We start from the raw sequence: 16,987 nt of genomic DNA on the forward strand, positions 1-16,987 counted from the left end.
ATGAATGCAACACTATTCCTCTTCAATTTGTCATTTCTGGCATAGTAAACCATGTGGTCATCAGATTCAAAATGGCCAATATCAGTTCATATTCTCTCACTAAGGCCTAAGATATCGATGTTTATGTGTTCCATTTCATTTTTGACAACTTCCAATTTTCCCAGATTCATACTTCCTACATTCCATGTTCCGATTATTAATGGAAGTTTACACCTATTTCTCTTCATTTTGAGTTGTGTGCCATCAGCAAATGAAGGTCCTACAGGCTTTTCTCCCATGGGTTTTACTCCATTTGTGTCATCACAGTTAATTCTACTTTGAGGAGGCAGCTCTTCCCCAGTCACATACTGAGTGCCTTCCAACCTGAGGGGCTCATTTTCCGGCACTATATCTGATAGTGTTTCTCTGCTCTTCATAAGGTTTTCAGTGACTAAAATTTCAGAAATAGTCCGTCACTCCTTCTTCTTAGTCTGTCTTCATCTGGATGCTCATCTGAAACCTGTCCACCATGGGTGACCAGTATTTAAAATACCGGTGGCATAGTTTTTAGAATCACAACAACTCACAAGTCACCACAGTACGACAAACTGAGAGAAGAGTGGTGGTGTCTTCCTATAGGTGTATGTACATTATCCTATAACAGACAGCATGTACTTCAATAAAACTCTTGAAATGTTCTTTTTGATGATGAACACTATGCCATTCCTCTTGAATTAATCATTCCAGGCATAGTAATCCATATGACTGTCAGATTCAAAGCGACCAATGGCAATCCATTTCAGTTCACTAATGCCTAGGATATTGATCTTTTTTATTCCATTCCTTTTTGGCAACATCCAATTTTGCTATATTCATACTTCGTACATTCCAGGTTACAATTATTAATGGATGTTTATGGATATTTTTCATCTTTTGAGTTGTGCCTTGTCAGTAAATGAATCTTCACTCCATTTTTGTGATTCTGGTCAACTGTACTTTGAGCAGGTAGCTCTTCCCCATGCACATTTTGGGTGCCTTCCAGCCTGAGGGGCTAATCTTCTGGCAGTATATCTTACAATATTCTGGTGTTATTTGTAATGTTTTCATCTTCTGGTGCTAAATCTGACAATGTTCCACTGCTATTTATAAGGTTTTCAGGGGATAACCATTTATGAGTTTCCTTTCCTTTTTTCTTGTCTGGAAGCTCTACTGAAACCTGTCCAATATATATATATATATATTGGAGTCCTGGTAATGTGCCAGACTGCAAAGCCATTTGAACTGCAAGGTTGGTGGTTCAAGCTCACCAGCTGCTCCTAAGAAATCCTACACAGGGTTGTTATGGGTCAGAACTGACTTGAGGGTACTTAACAACAACAATACATAAAGTATTTGCATAACACCAGGAGTCCGAAATACATACATACATACATATATATATATATATACACATACACACATACATATATGTATGTATGTATATCGGACTCCTGGTGTTATGCAAATATTTTATGTATTGTTGTTGTTAAGTGCCCTCAAGTCAGTTCTGACCCATAAACTATATATAGTTTTATATATAATATTTGTATAATACCAGGGGTCTAGTATATATAGTCCTACAAATAATATGCAGGCCTGGTGTGGCCCTGTGGGTTAATCCACAGTGTCACATCAGAACTACAGAAAAAAAAAATTATATAATGGACTCCTTGTATGGCACTGTAGTGTCAGCATTGGACTGGGAACCATAAGGTTGTCAGTTCAAATCCACCAGCTCATTCTCAGAAACCTTATACATGGTCACTATGAGTTGGAACTGCTTTGATGGCACTTAACATCAACAACACTATATATATATGACTCCTGGTGTGTCACTGAAGGATCAGCACTCAACTATGAAACACAAGATTGGCAGGTGAAATCCACCAGTCACTCCTTGGAAACCCTCTATAGGGTCACTGAATTGGCACTTAGTTGATGGCACTTAACAATAATGACAAATCAGCATGTCTCAAGCTTAGGGAATTGAAGAAAAAAATTCATCCTTCAACTTGCACTACTGAAGGATCCTATCAGCAAAGTATTGAATGATGCAGAAAGCATTAAAAGAAGACAGAAGGCATGCACAGTCATTGTACCAAAAAGTAATGGTCTGATGTTCAACCATTTCAGCAGGTACATATGATCAAGAGCCAATGATGCTGAAGGAAGAAGTCCAAGGTGCATTGAAGGAATTGGGAAAGAACAAGGCTCTGGCAATTGATGGAATACAAATTGAAATCTTTCAACAAACTGATGTAGTACTGGATGCACGCTGTCATGTGACAAGAAATTTGGAAGACAACTACCAGACCAACTTTCTGGAAGAGATCTATATTTGTGTCCATTCCGAAAAGCAGTGATCCAACGGATGCAGAAATCATTGTATAATATTATTAATATTCCATACAAGTAAAATTTTGTCAAAGAAAATTCAAAAATAGCTGCAACCATACATTGACTGAGAACTTCCAGAGGTTCAAGTAGGATTTAGAAGACGACATGGATTTAGAAGAAGTAGGATTTAGAAGAGGACATCATTGCTGATGTCCAATGGATCTTGGTTGAAAGCGAGAATACCCGAAAGATGTTTACCTGTGCTTTATTGACTATGCAAAGGCCTTCAATTTTGTGCATGATAGCCAACTATGGACAGCATTATGGAGAATGAATATACCCGAACACTCAATTGTACTCATTATGTTGTACATAGACCAAGAGGCAGTTGTTCAAACAGAACAAAGGAACACTGAATGGTTTAAAATTAGTAGAGGTGTGCACCAGGGCTGAATTTTTTCACCATAATTATTCATTTTTCATGCTGAGCAAATAATCTGAGAAACTGGATTATATGAAGAAAAGCATGGCATCAGGATTGGAGGAAGACTCCTTAACCACCTGCAATATACATATGATACAACCTTGCTTATTGAAAGCGAAGAGGACTTAAAATATTTACTGGTGAAGATAAAAGACCATAGCCTTTGGTATGGATTGCACCTCAATGTAAAGAAAACAAAAATCCTCACCACTGCACCAATAAATAGCATCCATATCAGTAGATGTTTGGTAAGATTTGATAAGGTGGAGGGTCAGGGAAAAAGAGGAAGACCAACAGTAGTGAGGTTGGCCCAGGATCGGGTAGTGTTTCGTTCTGCTGTGCATAAGGTTGCTATGAGTCAGTACAGACTTGATGACCCCTAACAACAACCACATAACAGTAGAGAAAAGATTGAAGTTGTCAAAAACTTTATTTTGCTTAGATCAACCATCAACACTCATGGAAGCAAAAGTCAAGAAATCAAATGATGTATGGCATTAGGCAAATCTACACAAGATCTCTTTCAAGAGCAAAGATATCAATTTGAGAACTAAGGTGTGCCTGACCCAATCCATGGTATGTCCAATAATCTCATATGCATGTGAAAGTTGGACAGTGAATAAGAAAGAAAGAGTTGATGCATGTGAGTTGACAGTGGCGGGCCGGAGAAAAAGAAGACTGCAGTGAGATGGATTGGCACAGTGCAGCAGCCATGGGCTCAAGCATAGCAGTGATTGTGATGTTGGCACAGGAATGGCCAGTGTTTTGTTTTGTTGTTTATAGGGTCTCTATGAGTCGGGACAGAGCTCTGGTAGCGTAGTGGTTATGAATCAGGCTGAGAACCACAAGGTCAGCAGTTTGAAACTACCAGCTGTTCTGCGGGAGAAAGATGAGGCGTTCTGCTCCCGTAAAGACTTACAGCCTTGGAAACCTTGTACAGGATCGCTAGGGGTAAGAACCGACTCCATGGCACATAACTACCATAACCACCACTACCACCACCAACAAGGCCAAATTGTGTGTATGGATCCTGGCCAGTTCAAACTGGGGGTTCAGGCTAAACATAGTTTTCCTGGAGCTGTAGCAGAGACCAGAGTGTAAGAATTCTAGCTGTCGTTGGGACACCAGGTAGCTGGTGCTAATTCATAATTTGAAATGACTCCTCTAGCACCACCACCATGCACTGCTGTTGAGTTGATTCTGTTTCACAGCAGCCCAAAAGTACAGAGAAGAATTGCTCTTAGGATTCATGAGACAATACATCTTTAGCGGAGTAAATAATCTTATCTTTCTCCCAGGGAGTGACTGGTAGTTTTGAACCACTGAACTTTCAGTCAGCAGATGAGTGTTTAAACCATTGCACCACTAGGGATCCTTGAAATGACTCCAGGACAATAGTTCTCAGATACTATTCCAGAACCCACCCACTGCTGGTAACTTAAAATTCCTAGAGTAGAGATGCCCCATAGAGTTTCAAAGGCTGTAAATGTTTACAGAAGTAGACTGTAATCAACTGGAGAATTAATTTAAGAGGTTGTTAAGCAATAGATTCCTGTTTCCTGCTCTCAAGGAATTTAATTCAGTGTTTCTGGGGATAAGAAGTCATAGTGATACAGAGGTTAAGTGCTTGATTTCTAAACCAAATCATTGGAGGTTCGAGTTTACCAGCCACTCTGTGGAAGAAGGATGTAGCAGTCTATGTCTGTAAACATTTACAGCCTTTGAAATTCTATGGGACATTCCTACTTTAGGAATTTAATTACCAGCAATGGGTGGGTTCTGTGATAGTATCTGAGAACTCAGATTCCTAACAAGCTTCCTAGTAATGTTGATGCTACTTGTCCAGACACTATATTTTGAGTAACACTCGTCTCCTGGTTCCACCTGCCCAGGGAATTAATTGCCCTTTAGGAGTTGGGCTGCTAATCTCAAGGTTAGCAATGTGAAAGTCATTCTGCGGAGAAAGACAAGGCTTTCTACTCCTGTAAAGATTTATAGCCTCGGAAACTCTATGCAGGGTTGCTGTGTATTGCAACAGACTCCACGGCACATAACTACCACCAACAAACAAGTCTGTTTTGGAGTCCTTTTGTGATACTGTAGGATAAGCATTGGACTGCTAACCACAGGCTGGTGGTTCAAACACATCATCTGCTCCTCAGAAACACTATACAGGGTCAATGACTCCTAACAATAACAACAACAAAGTCAATTTGGGTGATTTTTACTAGGAAACCAATTCTCAGAAAACTACCTCAGGAGCTCCAGGTACCACGAGCCTTTTGAATAAGTCAACCACTCTGTTATTTGTTGTCAATGAGATCTAGACCCACAGCAATCTAGAGAAACTAGAGATTGACCTTCACCTCCATCTTTCACTGTTTTTGCCTGCACCAAGACCATGCAATCAGCCTATCATAGGTTGGTGGTTCAAATTCACCAACCACTCCTTGGAAACCCTATACAGGATTGCTATGAGTAGTAACTGACTTGACAGCACTTAATAACAAATGACAATAACAAAAGAAAAAAAAGTCTACCAAGAGCTTTTCTTGGAACTAAGATTGATGTAGGAGTCTCTTCTTCAGAATTGTAACTTTTTCTCAGACTTTGGGCTAGGGTTCCAGTTCTTTGAGGAAAGTTATACTTGCTTTTCAGCTAGAGACCTGAGTCCTTGGGGGAATGAATACAAGATACTTTTGGTAGTAGTATATCTGTCTTCTAGCATGACCAGTTGGTTCCCTGGCTATAATCTTAAAATAGAAAAATGACAAATTATAGTTCTGCCAGGACTACACTTGATCTGATCCAGAGAATATGTTTTTAAGTGTCTGAAGGACTCAGCCTCAGGAATCTTGCTGGGACCAGCCAAAATATGTGAAGTCCAAGGATGGTAAACCCCAGGGACCATCAAGTACTCCTGGTGGGGTTCCAAATAAATAGAAGCTAGGATTCGGACATGTCTGGGCAGGTTTGGTTAATATGTAGGACAGGCATGCTTGGAGTCTATTGACATGATTTTTTTAGCTGAAGAAGGATTGTGTGCTGATCTGAACGGAAAGTGAAATGGGGAGAGCAGAAATATGCCAGTTTTAGGACCCAGATGTTGTAAATTATGTCTACTAAATGAAGGAATTAATTAAATAAATGTGTAGATTTTTAGATCTATTTAGACAATTGCACACTGTAGATGATGATTTTTGACATTTTGGGAATAATGTATCCTATTAATATGCTTCAAAGTTTTTATTTTTCATGTAGAAGTTATATTAAAGTTGTTATTTTTAAGTGCTTTCAAGTTGGTTCCAATTCATAGCGACCCTGTATTGGGTTTCCGAGGAGCAACTGGTGGGTTTGAACCTCAAACCTTGCAGTTAGCAGTCCAGTGCTTATCCCACAGTGCCACACTAGGATGATTTGTTGTTGTTAACTGCCATCCAGTCGATTCTGACTCATAGAAACCCTTTGTAGGATTTCAGAGAAGCGGCTGGTGAGTTTGAACTGCTGACCTTGTGGTTCAAACCCATCTTGCAGTCCAGTGCTTATCTTACAGCGCTATACCAGGATTTACATACCAGGAATTCTGTCACTGAAATTTTGACTCTTTAAGTGATCACAAGGTTGGTGGTTCAAGCTCACCAGCTGGTCCTTGGAAACCCTATACAGGGTCGCTATGGGTCGGAACCGGCTCAACAGCACTTAACAACAACAACAAATGACCCTAGTAAAGTGACTGGAATTATTTTCCAGACTCTTATAATCTTATGAAATGATTTTTTGTTTTCATGACTCTTGTGTTTCAGTTGCTTTCCCAGAGAATGGGAAAAGAAATAGTCTGTTGTTCACTCCTTTTTCTTGAGAATGACTTCAGTTTTTTTTTCACCTTATTGTTACTAAGAGCTGTTGAGTCATTGTGATTCACAGCGACCCTGTATAGGGTTTCCAAGGAGCGTCTGGTGAGTTTGAGCCACCAACTTTGTTATCTGGTGCATATCTCACAGTGCCACACCAAGATTTATTATTTAGATAAAATTTCCAACTTACATAAAAGTTGCAGAAATCAGGAAAATATTAAAAATACCCATTTACCTTTTACTGACATTTACTTACTATTCTCATTTTACTCCATTTTCTTTGGCATTTGTCAGCTCTCTTTATTTTTGAATATAGATATTAAAAATGTAAACAAAATATATTTCTTTCTGAATAAGTTGAGGGGAAAGTTAGATACATTTTGGTCCTATCTCCAAATGCTTCAGTGTGTGTTTCCTAAAGTTAGGAGTATTCTCTTCTGCAACTACAGTAATCAGTTTCAGTAACTTAAACATTGATACAATATTTTAATCCATGGACACTATTCTAGTTTTGTCATTTGGCCCAACTAGGTTATTTAAAGTACATTTCTCCTTCAGTACAGGAACCAGTGGAGTGCCAGGTACTGCATTTGCTGTCATGTTTGAGAGCTAGTTTAAGTACGCTAGATATTTTATTTTTTGCCACACTCAAGGAGTCATATCCCATATAGTAAAATGTTAATTTTGGTGTGCATCTGATGAAAATTAGACTTCGATAGGTTTTTCTATCATTGCTTCAGTTTTGTACTTCTTTATGGTTAAGATGTGCTCAAGCTAAGGAACACTAGTCACTTGTAACTGTTTCTATTAATTGCATTATGCACATGAGTGAATTAGATTTTTGGGGGGTCATACTTGAAATTCTAACAAGTCTAATGATATTAATATAACTTTAATTTAAAAGACTTACTTTTTGGTACTAGTTAGCCTACGGCAGTGTTACTAAAAAAGCAGGAAACTCCAAGAAGGAAAATGAAATACTGTCTAGTTTTTGGAAAGAATGATTGATGCTGAAAAACATGAGTACAATTTAAAAAATCATCTGAATGTTGTATAAAAGGCAAGCTATTGATTTTATCATTCTTCCTTGCCAAGACAAGTATCAGTGCCCATTAAATTCAACATTTTTACTCTATCATACATGGCAGCCTTAATGCAGCTTCAGCATCCTAGGACAAAGTAACAAATCAATTCCAGGAAGGACTGGGAAACAGTACTGCCTCTCTTTTTCTTCTTGTGATCCTATCCCTAGTGGCAAGCCTGTCGTTTTTTAGCAGTGGTGAAGTTAAGACCCTAGTCTTCTTGTGGCTAATGACAACCTGCTTATTTTCTGCACTTCCTCTCTGAGAACTTGGGACTGATGGCAGCAAAACGTTTTAGGGTCTCAATTTTTAAACTCTGCCTACCAGAGAGGCTTTCCCCTCACCACATTTCTCATTTGACTTGCTCAACTGAAAGTCAGTGTTCTCTGACAAATATTTTAATAATTATTCATATCATAGAGGGTTTTCACAAAATAGGTAAACTTTTTAAAAGAACAGGGTCATTGTCTTTCCAAAGAAATTCATATTGTTCTTTGTTTTACCCCATGTCCCCAATCTTCTTTTTGATATTTTTAGAATACTCAGGCTTTGAGTATGTAACAGACAATGTATTATATTATCTAGTTTATATAGGGATTACCCACTGATGCCTTAATTTGCTGAGATTCTAATTTTGTGATTTGGACACACGTAAATGACAAATATTTACCACTTCCTCTCCTACCTTAAGTGTCATTATTTGCTCTCCATGAATAATGAATATCATTGTAGAAATTTTTCTAGTCCTATCCTCACCTCACCAAGTGTCCCTAGAATTCTGTTTCTATAGCAAAATGTTCAGATTTCTACAATGCAATCCATAAAAGTTGCTTGTCAATCGTTTCTTATCATGTGTTGTTTTTTTAAAGCTCTAAGATTCATTTTACTTAGATGAAGAAAGTTGGATAAAGGTATCTCTGGCTATGGAGATGAGCCTTCAGAATAGATGGTGTTTTTAAAGAAACTTTTGGTTTGGTTTGTGTGCCGTGTGGAATCCACATCACAGTTGACTTTTCCTGATGGTTAATGACAAGTATGCTATTACTTCTAAAAGACATTGCTGGACCTTAGAGTCCTTTATCTTTCTGAGGTTATTTGTACTTAACCTTGGCCACTTAATTTCAATAACTGTATTTCTCAACAAATATACCATAAACATTTTGGCTCTAAAGTCTGAACTTTTTTTTCCCCCATCATCAGGAATTGAGACCATTGGCTTTTTAAAATTTTTTTTTATTTTTTCACTCATCATTTATTTACAAATACACATTATAACTTTTATATACATTACACATTTACATGGTAGAAAAGTACAAAACTATATATTTAAATGAATTTATATTTAACTTGCCATGTTTGAAAATATAAAATTGCATCAGAAAAAAGTATTATGAAAAGCAAGAAACTTGAACTGATAAAGCTTTGATATAACTTTTAGTGACACATTGATTGAAAAAAGAACTAATTTAAAAGGTACAGCAGACCAGCTTAAAGGAAACACCTAGCAAAAGGTCAAATGTGTAGCATTTCCTTTCTTCGGTCTCAAGACACCCATACCATTCAATTTCTTTGGATCTGTAACATCTTTAAAATACATTATTAGAATTCTAACATTGTCATCACCCCTTCTCACTCACAAATATTAACATTATAATAAGAGAACGACGAGTTTCCTTAAAGATGCAGCCACTGTACCTTGTATTTGAGTCAGTTATAATGCCTTTTGGTCAGTCAAGATTCCTTGTAAACAAAACCCGAGGGATCATGTAATCATGTATGGACAGAACAGGCAGGAGAGAATCCAATAAATAAACATGACAGAAACTGACATGCAAGTTTGTTAACGTGGAAAAGTCTAACAGTGAAATGAGGGAAGACAGATGAGTGAGTGAAGAATAAGGAATGGATTTAAATAGTTTACAAGGAAAAAAAAAAAAAAAGCTTTACTTTACAAGCAAGAGACCTCACAATAAATAACTGCTCTTCCTTTCACGAATAAATTTCTTCAAAAACAAGGTGTACAGTCAACCAGACATTTTATGTATAAATTATAAAACATGACACAGTATAAATAAATGTCTACAAGTCTCAACTATAGGCCTCATCCAGTAGACCTCACAATGACCGCCTCTCCGTGTCCAATGGAGTAGCAAGGTGACCTGGGAGAGAGCTGAGGGACAAAGGTCCTTTATGTATCATTTTCCCCCCAAATAAATAAGCATACACTTATTTACAGTATGGACAATATATTTTTTTCTATTTTCTTAGTTAGTTAGTTTGTTTTTGTTTTGTTTTGTGCCAAAGGCAACACTGAACACTGGCGGAGGGTTTACCACTCTAGAATAGAAGATATAGGAAAGCTGTAGTCCTGGTCTTCATCTTCCTCCTCTTCCTCGGTGTCTTCCGAAATGGCTAGATGGGGGAATACAGGGAGCTGTTGTTTAAATACGGACAACAACAGCGCAGAAGCAGCTCAGTGTATCTTTTCAAAGCCCTCTGATACAGCCATATTACAGCGTTGCATTTTTATGTGACTTGCAGTGAGATGCTTTTTTTTTTTTTTTGGCATCTGCTGTTATGCAATAAGTTTTAATTTTTTTTTTTAAAAAAACCACCATAATCTATGAAGTCAAAAACTGCAGAAAGTTCTGAAGAATCAATGGCTCAGGTTTTACGGGCAGATTCCTGAAATCAGATAAAAAGCGCTCTTGTGTTCTAGGTATAACTGCTTTGGGTCCTTAATTCAGAGTTAGTAGGAGCAACTGCAAAAAAGCAGCAGCCCATGTGTGATAATATAAGGCTGCCTTTGGAAAAGAAGAAGAAGAAGAAGAAGAAGAAGAAGAAAAAAAAACAACTTTTGAATCAGTTAGTAGAAATTCAAGTGTTAATCAAGCAAACAGCAAAGCACAGTACTAAAGCAGAGAATTATGGCAAATGACTAGGAATAGGATTTTAGCAACAATCCCACTGCTGCTGATCACTGAACCAGTCTTAAAAGCCAGGAAACATTCCAGGGAATTTTTCTATGGATCACCGAATTGCTGGTGAAATTTAGCAGCTCCCTAATTTACACAGAACCAGGCTTATGTGGGAGGTTTGCGTGCTTTTAAGTCTCTATTCCCTAGGGCTTGCCTGGGGAAGCCTTAAATTGCAGCAAGGTTAAAAATTGCACTTACAGTTGCAAGAGCCGGAGTGCTTTACTTCCAGCAGCACACCTGAGGAGCAGGCAGCTTCCTTCATGGCACACTCGCTGGCATAAGTGGCATTGTCACTGGCACAGACAGGCTCGTCAGACTTACTCTCAGGGCACAGCTCGTCACAGAGGGAACACCGGCCTCTGCCAACCTTGAAATCCCACAAACATTTTTTTCCACCAGTGCACTGGATATCTTCACAGGACTTTGCTTCTAGGATATAATACATCTGTGATGAGTAAATTGATTTCCCCTTCCTTTCTCTTGTTCTTTAGCAATAAACATATCTCTCTTATTCCTCACATATGATGGTAAAGGAGACATTAGGCAAAAAAGGCTTGGTAATGAAGCTGAAACGCAAATCCTCTCTCTCTCACACACAATCACAACAAAACCCTACAGTTTCTTAAAAATTACATTAAAGCATAGAGAGAATAATTTTGGATCAGGATTTAATAATATCTTTGAATTAAATACGTATCTGATTACTTTCCACAAGTGAGACTTTAAAAAGAAAAAAAATTCTATGAGTTATTGAAATCTGATAACACATTTTAAGAACTCTTAAGTAATTATCTTCCAGCTGTTGTTAAGGGCTTTGAGTCAGTTCCGACTCATGTTGCTGTTGTTAAGTGCAACCCTATATAGGGTTTCCAGAAGCAGAATGTCTCATCTTTCTGCCAGGGAGCAGTTGTTGGGCTTGAACCACTGACCATATGGGCCAGCAGTCCAGTGCATACCCTACAGAGCCACTGACTCACAGAGCTTCCGACTCATGGCAACCCTGTATAGTGTTTCCAGAAGCAGAAGGTCTCATATTCCTCCCAGGTAACAGCTGGCAAACTTGAACCACTGACCTTGTGGTTAGTAGCCCAGTGCTTATGCTACTGAGCCACATCTCTCCTGACTCATAGCAACTCTGTATAGGGTTTCTGGAAGCAGAATCCCTCATCTGTCTTCAAGGGAGCTATTGGTGGGCTCGAACCACTGACCTGTGGTCAAGCAGTACAGCGTCTATCTACAGAGCCACAGCACCCCTGACTCATAATGGCCCTGTCTGGGGTTTCTCAGACTGTAAATATTTTTAGGAGCAGAAAGCCCCATCTTTCTCTTGAGGAGCGAGCGGCTGGTGGGCTCGAACCACTGACTCTGTTGTTTTGCAGTTCAGTTCTTATCCTACAGAGTCACTGTCTCCCTCTAGCAAGTCTAGCCCTTAGGAGAAAAGAAAAAAAAAAAAAGGAGTGAATTCTAAGCTTTTTACGATGGAAAATAGTTTTTGCTTCTTGCTGGTGTGTTTTTGTTTTTTGTTTTTAAATATATATGTATGGATATCTATATACATATCCATATATATATATACGTCAACACTTTTAGAAGACAATGACTTCCATGAGGGATGGTGTGGTCAAGACAGTTTATTTAAACGGGAGAGTATTTCTCCCTCTTGTGAAATTATGTTTGGGAAGGCAAATTTCACTTTTATTGATTGGCTAGCCCCACAGCTATAATACAAGAATTAGCCTTCTGGCTCCTCTCTTTCTTTCCTCAATACCTACTGATACATTTTCCCTCGTAGGCTAATCCAATCGATCTGCCCAGCAGGCAGGTAGCCTTTCTCAAGTGACAGGCACTGGAGTAGGTCACTCCATCATTCCCACAGAGAAACTGTTCAGAGGAGGTGGGCTCAGGGCAAATCCGATTACATGTCACACAGTAGGCATTATTGGTCTGGTCCACCACACATGTGGAGCTGCCTGGACAGGAAACATCCCGACAAGTCTCTGAAACAAAGACAGATATACATATTACTAGGCACCTTCTGGTCTGTAGGAGTGAACATTTGATATCAAGGAAATTGTGAAACCAAAGCATCCAGCTTTGAAAAACTAGTTTTGACAGTCTTATAATTTCCAATTCTATTACTCTAGGTTTGCGTCTTCACCCTTCTTAATGAAGTCAGAAATGGATTCCTTTATATGGTATCATGATTTTTATCATTATCTTACTATGGACATGGGGGGGAGCAGGGGTTTCCAGGGGTCTACTTCAGGTCCAATGCTGGAAGGCAGACATTGCTCAAGCAGTGAGGACTTACTTTTACATTTGCCCTGATACTGGACTTCCAGTTCAGGCTGCTCTTTACATCTGGCCTTGAGGAGCGCACATTCATTGCGGTAGGTTTTCCCATCCATCCCACAGACAGGGCCCTTCCAGGTGATGTTGGAACAGTCAGGAGCACAGACACAACGGGGTTTGTTCTTCTTGTTCATTCGGCATTTTTTACCGGGTCCACAGTCCACGTTTTCACACGTTTCTACCAGTTGGAAAGAGGCATGGATTAGAACTAGAGCCAAGCAGTCTGTAGGTCAGCCAGGAGGTATCTTGCTTAATCGTGCAGACAAGAATTGGCCTGGGGGTGCATACCTCTCTGCAGGGAGCCCGGGAGGGAAGGAAGAGGTGGAAATACTGGGCTGAGCCTGGATACCCACATCTCTCAAGCAGGGAGTGCTGGCTGGCTTTACCACCACTCTTGGCTAAGAAGTCTAGGGACTTCTGTGACCCTATTTTGCCCGCAGCATCAAACAGGCTGGATTACACCGAATGGTTTACCAGGGCTGGGGGAAGGAAGGGGAAACCCACAAACAAAGCTTTCCAAGTCCCAACCCCCAGTCAGGCAGTAAGGAAGCTGAGGGCAAGACGCCCTCTACTGAAGGCCTCAAGTTGGGGAGGAAGAATCCTACCTTTACAAGGGATGCAGTTGGGGGCGCCCCCGTTGAAAATCATCCACTTGAAGAGCGTGTTGTCATTCACGTCTTCCTCGGTCCACGATGTGCTCAAACGGCCGGTGCTACAACACTCCTCCTTGCTCAGTTCTGTCTTATACAGGACTTGGCAGCGGCCGTTCTTTGCCTGGCGTAGCCAGCAATTCCCAGCTGCGAAGAGACAGGGGTGGGGAGGTGGGTGAGTGCACAGCGGGGTAAGGAAAAGGAGGCGGTGAGCACAGGAGGCAAGGAGACGGAGCAGGATGGGGAGGTGGTGAGTGTGGAGGAAGGGATGAGAGCCTGGCGAGAAAAGCAGAAAATAAATCGAAGTTGGTGGGGGAGGGGGGCGGGGGTTCAGATGGGAGCAGTGGGAGGTGGGCGAGGGGGAGGGAGGGCGAGGGCGCGAAGCCAGAGCTCCCCAGCCATATCAATGTCAGTTACCCGTGACCCAGACACAACACGTGCAGCCTGCATTGACTTTTACTAGACTGTTTACTTTTATTCGTCCCATTTCATAACCTGCAGCGACTCGAAGAGCAGATTAAAGAACCTGACAAAAACAGGATGCGACGGATGTTTTTACATGTTGGTTTCATGTAGGCGGTACGGGTATTATTTGTGACAGGGGTTAAGAAAGTAGAAGGAAAGAGTGAGACACACACACACACACAGACAGAGAGAGACAGAGTGACAGAAAGAGAGAAGGAGATAGACAGACAGACAGGCAGGCAGATACATGCAGGAACAGATAAAGTAAAAGGCATTTGTGAAAAATGAAAGCAAAATAAGTAACTAGGTGCAGCCAGGAACTGCCCCTCGCGGGTCTCCAGGCACCGTCTGCCCGACGGGCGGGTTTTGCAATCTGCCTGCAGCGAAGGACGCCCCGCAGCCACCGCGATCTTTCGAAATCTCCGAGGGCAGCGTCCGTCCCCGGGTGCCCAAGTCCTCTGCATCCAGGCAGTGCCTCGCTGTGCAAGGCGGGCAACCTAAAGATAAGCTGTGCAGAAGGCCAGAGGCAGTGCCCAGGGGGCCCCTTCTCATACTTAAAACATTAACGTTTAGAAGGTAAAGTTACACCTTCTGTCTCTTGGCAAGTGAAGAGGGGACAAGAAAATGAGGCATGCTTTCCACAATTTTCATGGCTGTATACACCTACCTCATACCTACAAAGAAATCTTTACAAACACTTTCTCTTCTTGCCCCAGGCCCCTGGTTAAGGGTAGAATTTTGGTCAGGAAAAGCTCTTAGGAACCACCAATATGCCTTTTCCAATAATCGGACTGCAAACTGCTATTATGATTTCTATTAAAAAAAAAAAATCCCCAAAGACTAACTGAAATAAATAAATCGAATTTTAAAAGATACACTTTTTATAAATGTGCTCTCAGTTCATCTCAAAATTGGAGTCAGTTGTGGGTTCCTCACTGTTCTACAGAAAGTTAAGTCAGAGGAATGAGGCAAAGGGAAATACACTGTGAAACTACTCTTAAAAACACTCCGGATTAATAGTTTGAGTCTGTGTGTGTGTGTGTGTACACGGAGTGTGTGTAGGGGAGGGTGTTGGAAGAAGCATCCACCAGGCAGAAAGCTACTTACCTCTAAAAATTTCAGCACCCACATTTCCAATTTTGGGCAAAGTTTCTGAAACCACATCCCCCAGATGCTGAAGAAAATACAGTATCTGTCCTCCTCACAGTCACTACAGTGATTTTTTTAAAGTATCCAAAAGATGTGAGAGGGAGAAATGCTAAAATTACAAATGGGTCGACTGAAATCTCCAGGCTACTGAAGCGTGCCCCCTTCTTCAGAGCCAAACAGGGGATCTAACATCTTAACTCATTATGGTAGAACTTGGAGTATCTAACCCTAACTACTCAGAGAGTCTACAGCTTTTCCTTTCTAAGGGTAACCGAGCTCCAAACTCCTCTTCCAGCCCCAAAGTGTCACTGCTTTCAGTTTTCCCACTTGTCTCCATCCTGGAGTCGTTAAGTTGATCCAACATCTTTCAAGAGCAGCACTGCTCACAAGAGACCCAAGTGGATAGAAAGTCCAAACCCGTGCCCGTAATCGAGCCTCCCCAGCGCATCTCCCTCGCTTACCCTGGGCGCTGCGGTCTTCCATGAACTGGCAGAGAAGCAACAACAGGAGGCAAAGCCCGCCGGGTTGGTGCCTCGGACGGACCATCCTGGGGGCAGGCACTGGGCGAGGAGCGCAGCGGCGCGGGCAGCGGGCGCAGCGGCTGGTGGCTCCGGCAAGCGGTGCACGTCGCAGAGGCGAGCGGCGGAGGGCGCAGCGATCCCGGCGCAGCCCCGCGCTCGCCACCGGCCGCCCGCGCGATTCAATGGACGTCAGAAGCCGGGCGCAGCCGCGCTTTAAATCTAGACGGGGGTCTCCGAGGTTTGCGGTGGGCGGTCTCCCAGTGTGTGGGGCTGTGGGAGGGCGGCTGCGAGCGAGGGTGTGCGTGGCTTCTTGGGGGTGGGGAGCTCTTAAAAGTTCAGTGTGAATCAGGTGACATTTCCCACCTTCTGGAAACCTTTCCCAATTATCTGTTGGAGGTGCCCGAAATCAAAGCAGCAGGAGGGGAATCGCCGAGTTCTTATTTGCGTAGGAGCGGGAGGGAGGGGGAAGGCAACTGGGCCGGGGGGTGGGAGCAACGCTTCGGGGGTGGGGAGTGGGGAAGAACACCCACTTCAAGTCCTGCACGCCGCCGTTCGTAGGCAGCGCCGGCGCGCCCGGGGTGGCGGTGTGTGTGTGTGTGTGTGTGTGTGTGTGTGTGTGTGTGAGAGAGAGAGAGAGAGAGACAGTGAGAAAGAGAGAAAGAGTATGTGTGTGTGTGTATGTGTGCGTGTGTGCGAGTGAGGGCGCGGTGGGGGCGCTGGAGGCGGTGGCGGCGGGAGGAGCGGGGGAACCCGGGAGTTTGTCTCCGCACTGCCACTCCTCTGCTCCAGACAGACTTCGCAAACGCCCAAAGAGCTCCCGGCTGCCGAAACGACCCGTTCCAGTGGCGGGCGGACAGCGCTGGCCTGTCGGCTCAGCTGTGGCGCGCGGCAATTTTCAGTTCCCGCAGCTTGGGCGCCGGACCCAGCAAGGTTTTGTGTCTGGGTCTGTACGAACCTTACTTTGCTTCCGCTCCCAGGCCAGAGTTGATGCCAATAATCAGGGCCCCGAAGCCTATCCAGCCTAAGCATAGCCGAGGTGCGGCCCTTCGTCTAGAGGAGTCAGGAGCAAACAAAAAATGTTTAACACCTCAGGCCTG

At 42.1% G+C, this 16,987-nt stretch overlaps 1 protein-coding gene across 2 annotated transcripts; it reads right to left on the reverse strand.

The window, feature by feature from the left end:
• Window positions 1-9,659: 9,659 nt before the first annotated feature.
• FST (follistatin) lies at window positions 9,660-16,267 on the reverse strand. Of its 2 annotated transcripts, none has more exons than XM_006865742.1 (6): window positions 15,831-16,267; window positions 13,711-13,902; window positions 13,065-13,283; window positions 12,526-12,750; window positions 10,952-11,182; window positions 9,660-10,460 (listed from the first exon to the last, which is right to left on the reverse strand). In XM_006865742.1, coding segments are annotated over exons 1-6 (954 nt in total). In that variant the 5' UTR covers window positions 15,916-16,267; the 3' UTR covers window positions 9,660-10,458. The 2 variants fall into 2 exon arrangements, with proteins under 2 accessions (XP_006865804.1, XP_006865803.1); XM_006865741.1 differs by having other exon boundaries at window positions 10,075-10,187.
• Window positions 16,268-16,987: the final 720 nt, after the last annotated feature.

Source organism: Chrysochloris asiatica, unplaced genomic scaffold (assembly GCF_000296735.1).
Source record: "Chrysochloris asiatica unplaced genomic scaffold, ChrAsi1.0 scaffold00082, whole genome shotgun sequence".
NCBI classification, from domain to species: Eukaryota; Metazoa; Chordata; class Mammalia; order Afrosoricida; family Chrysochloridae; genus Chrysochloris; species Chrysochloris asiatica.

What these genes read in the sequence shown, in the direction of transcription:
- FST (XM_006865741.1), bottom strand. Translation starts at nt 15,915, where the DNA reads ATGGTCCGTCCGAGGCACCAACCCGGCGGGCTTTGCCTCCTGTTGTTG. An exon ending in GGAAGACCGCAGCGCCCAGG is followed by an intron (nt 13,903 to 15,830) that starts GTAAGCGAGGGA and finishes GTCTCTTCGCAG; the next exon opens with CTGGGAATTGCTGGCTACGC. An exon ending in GCACTCCGGCTCTTGCAACT is followed by an intron (nt 10,188 to 10,951) that starts GTAAGTGCAATT and finishes TCCCCCATCTAG; the next exon opens with CCATTTCGGAAGACACCGAG.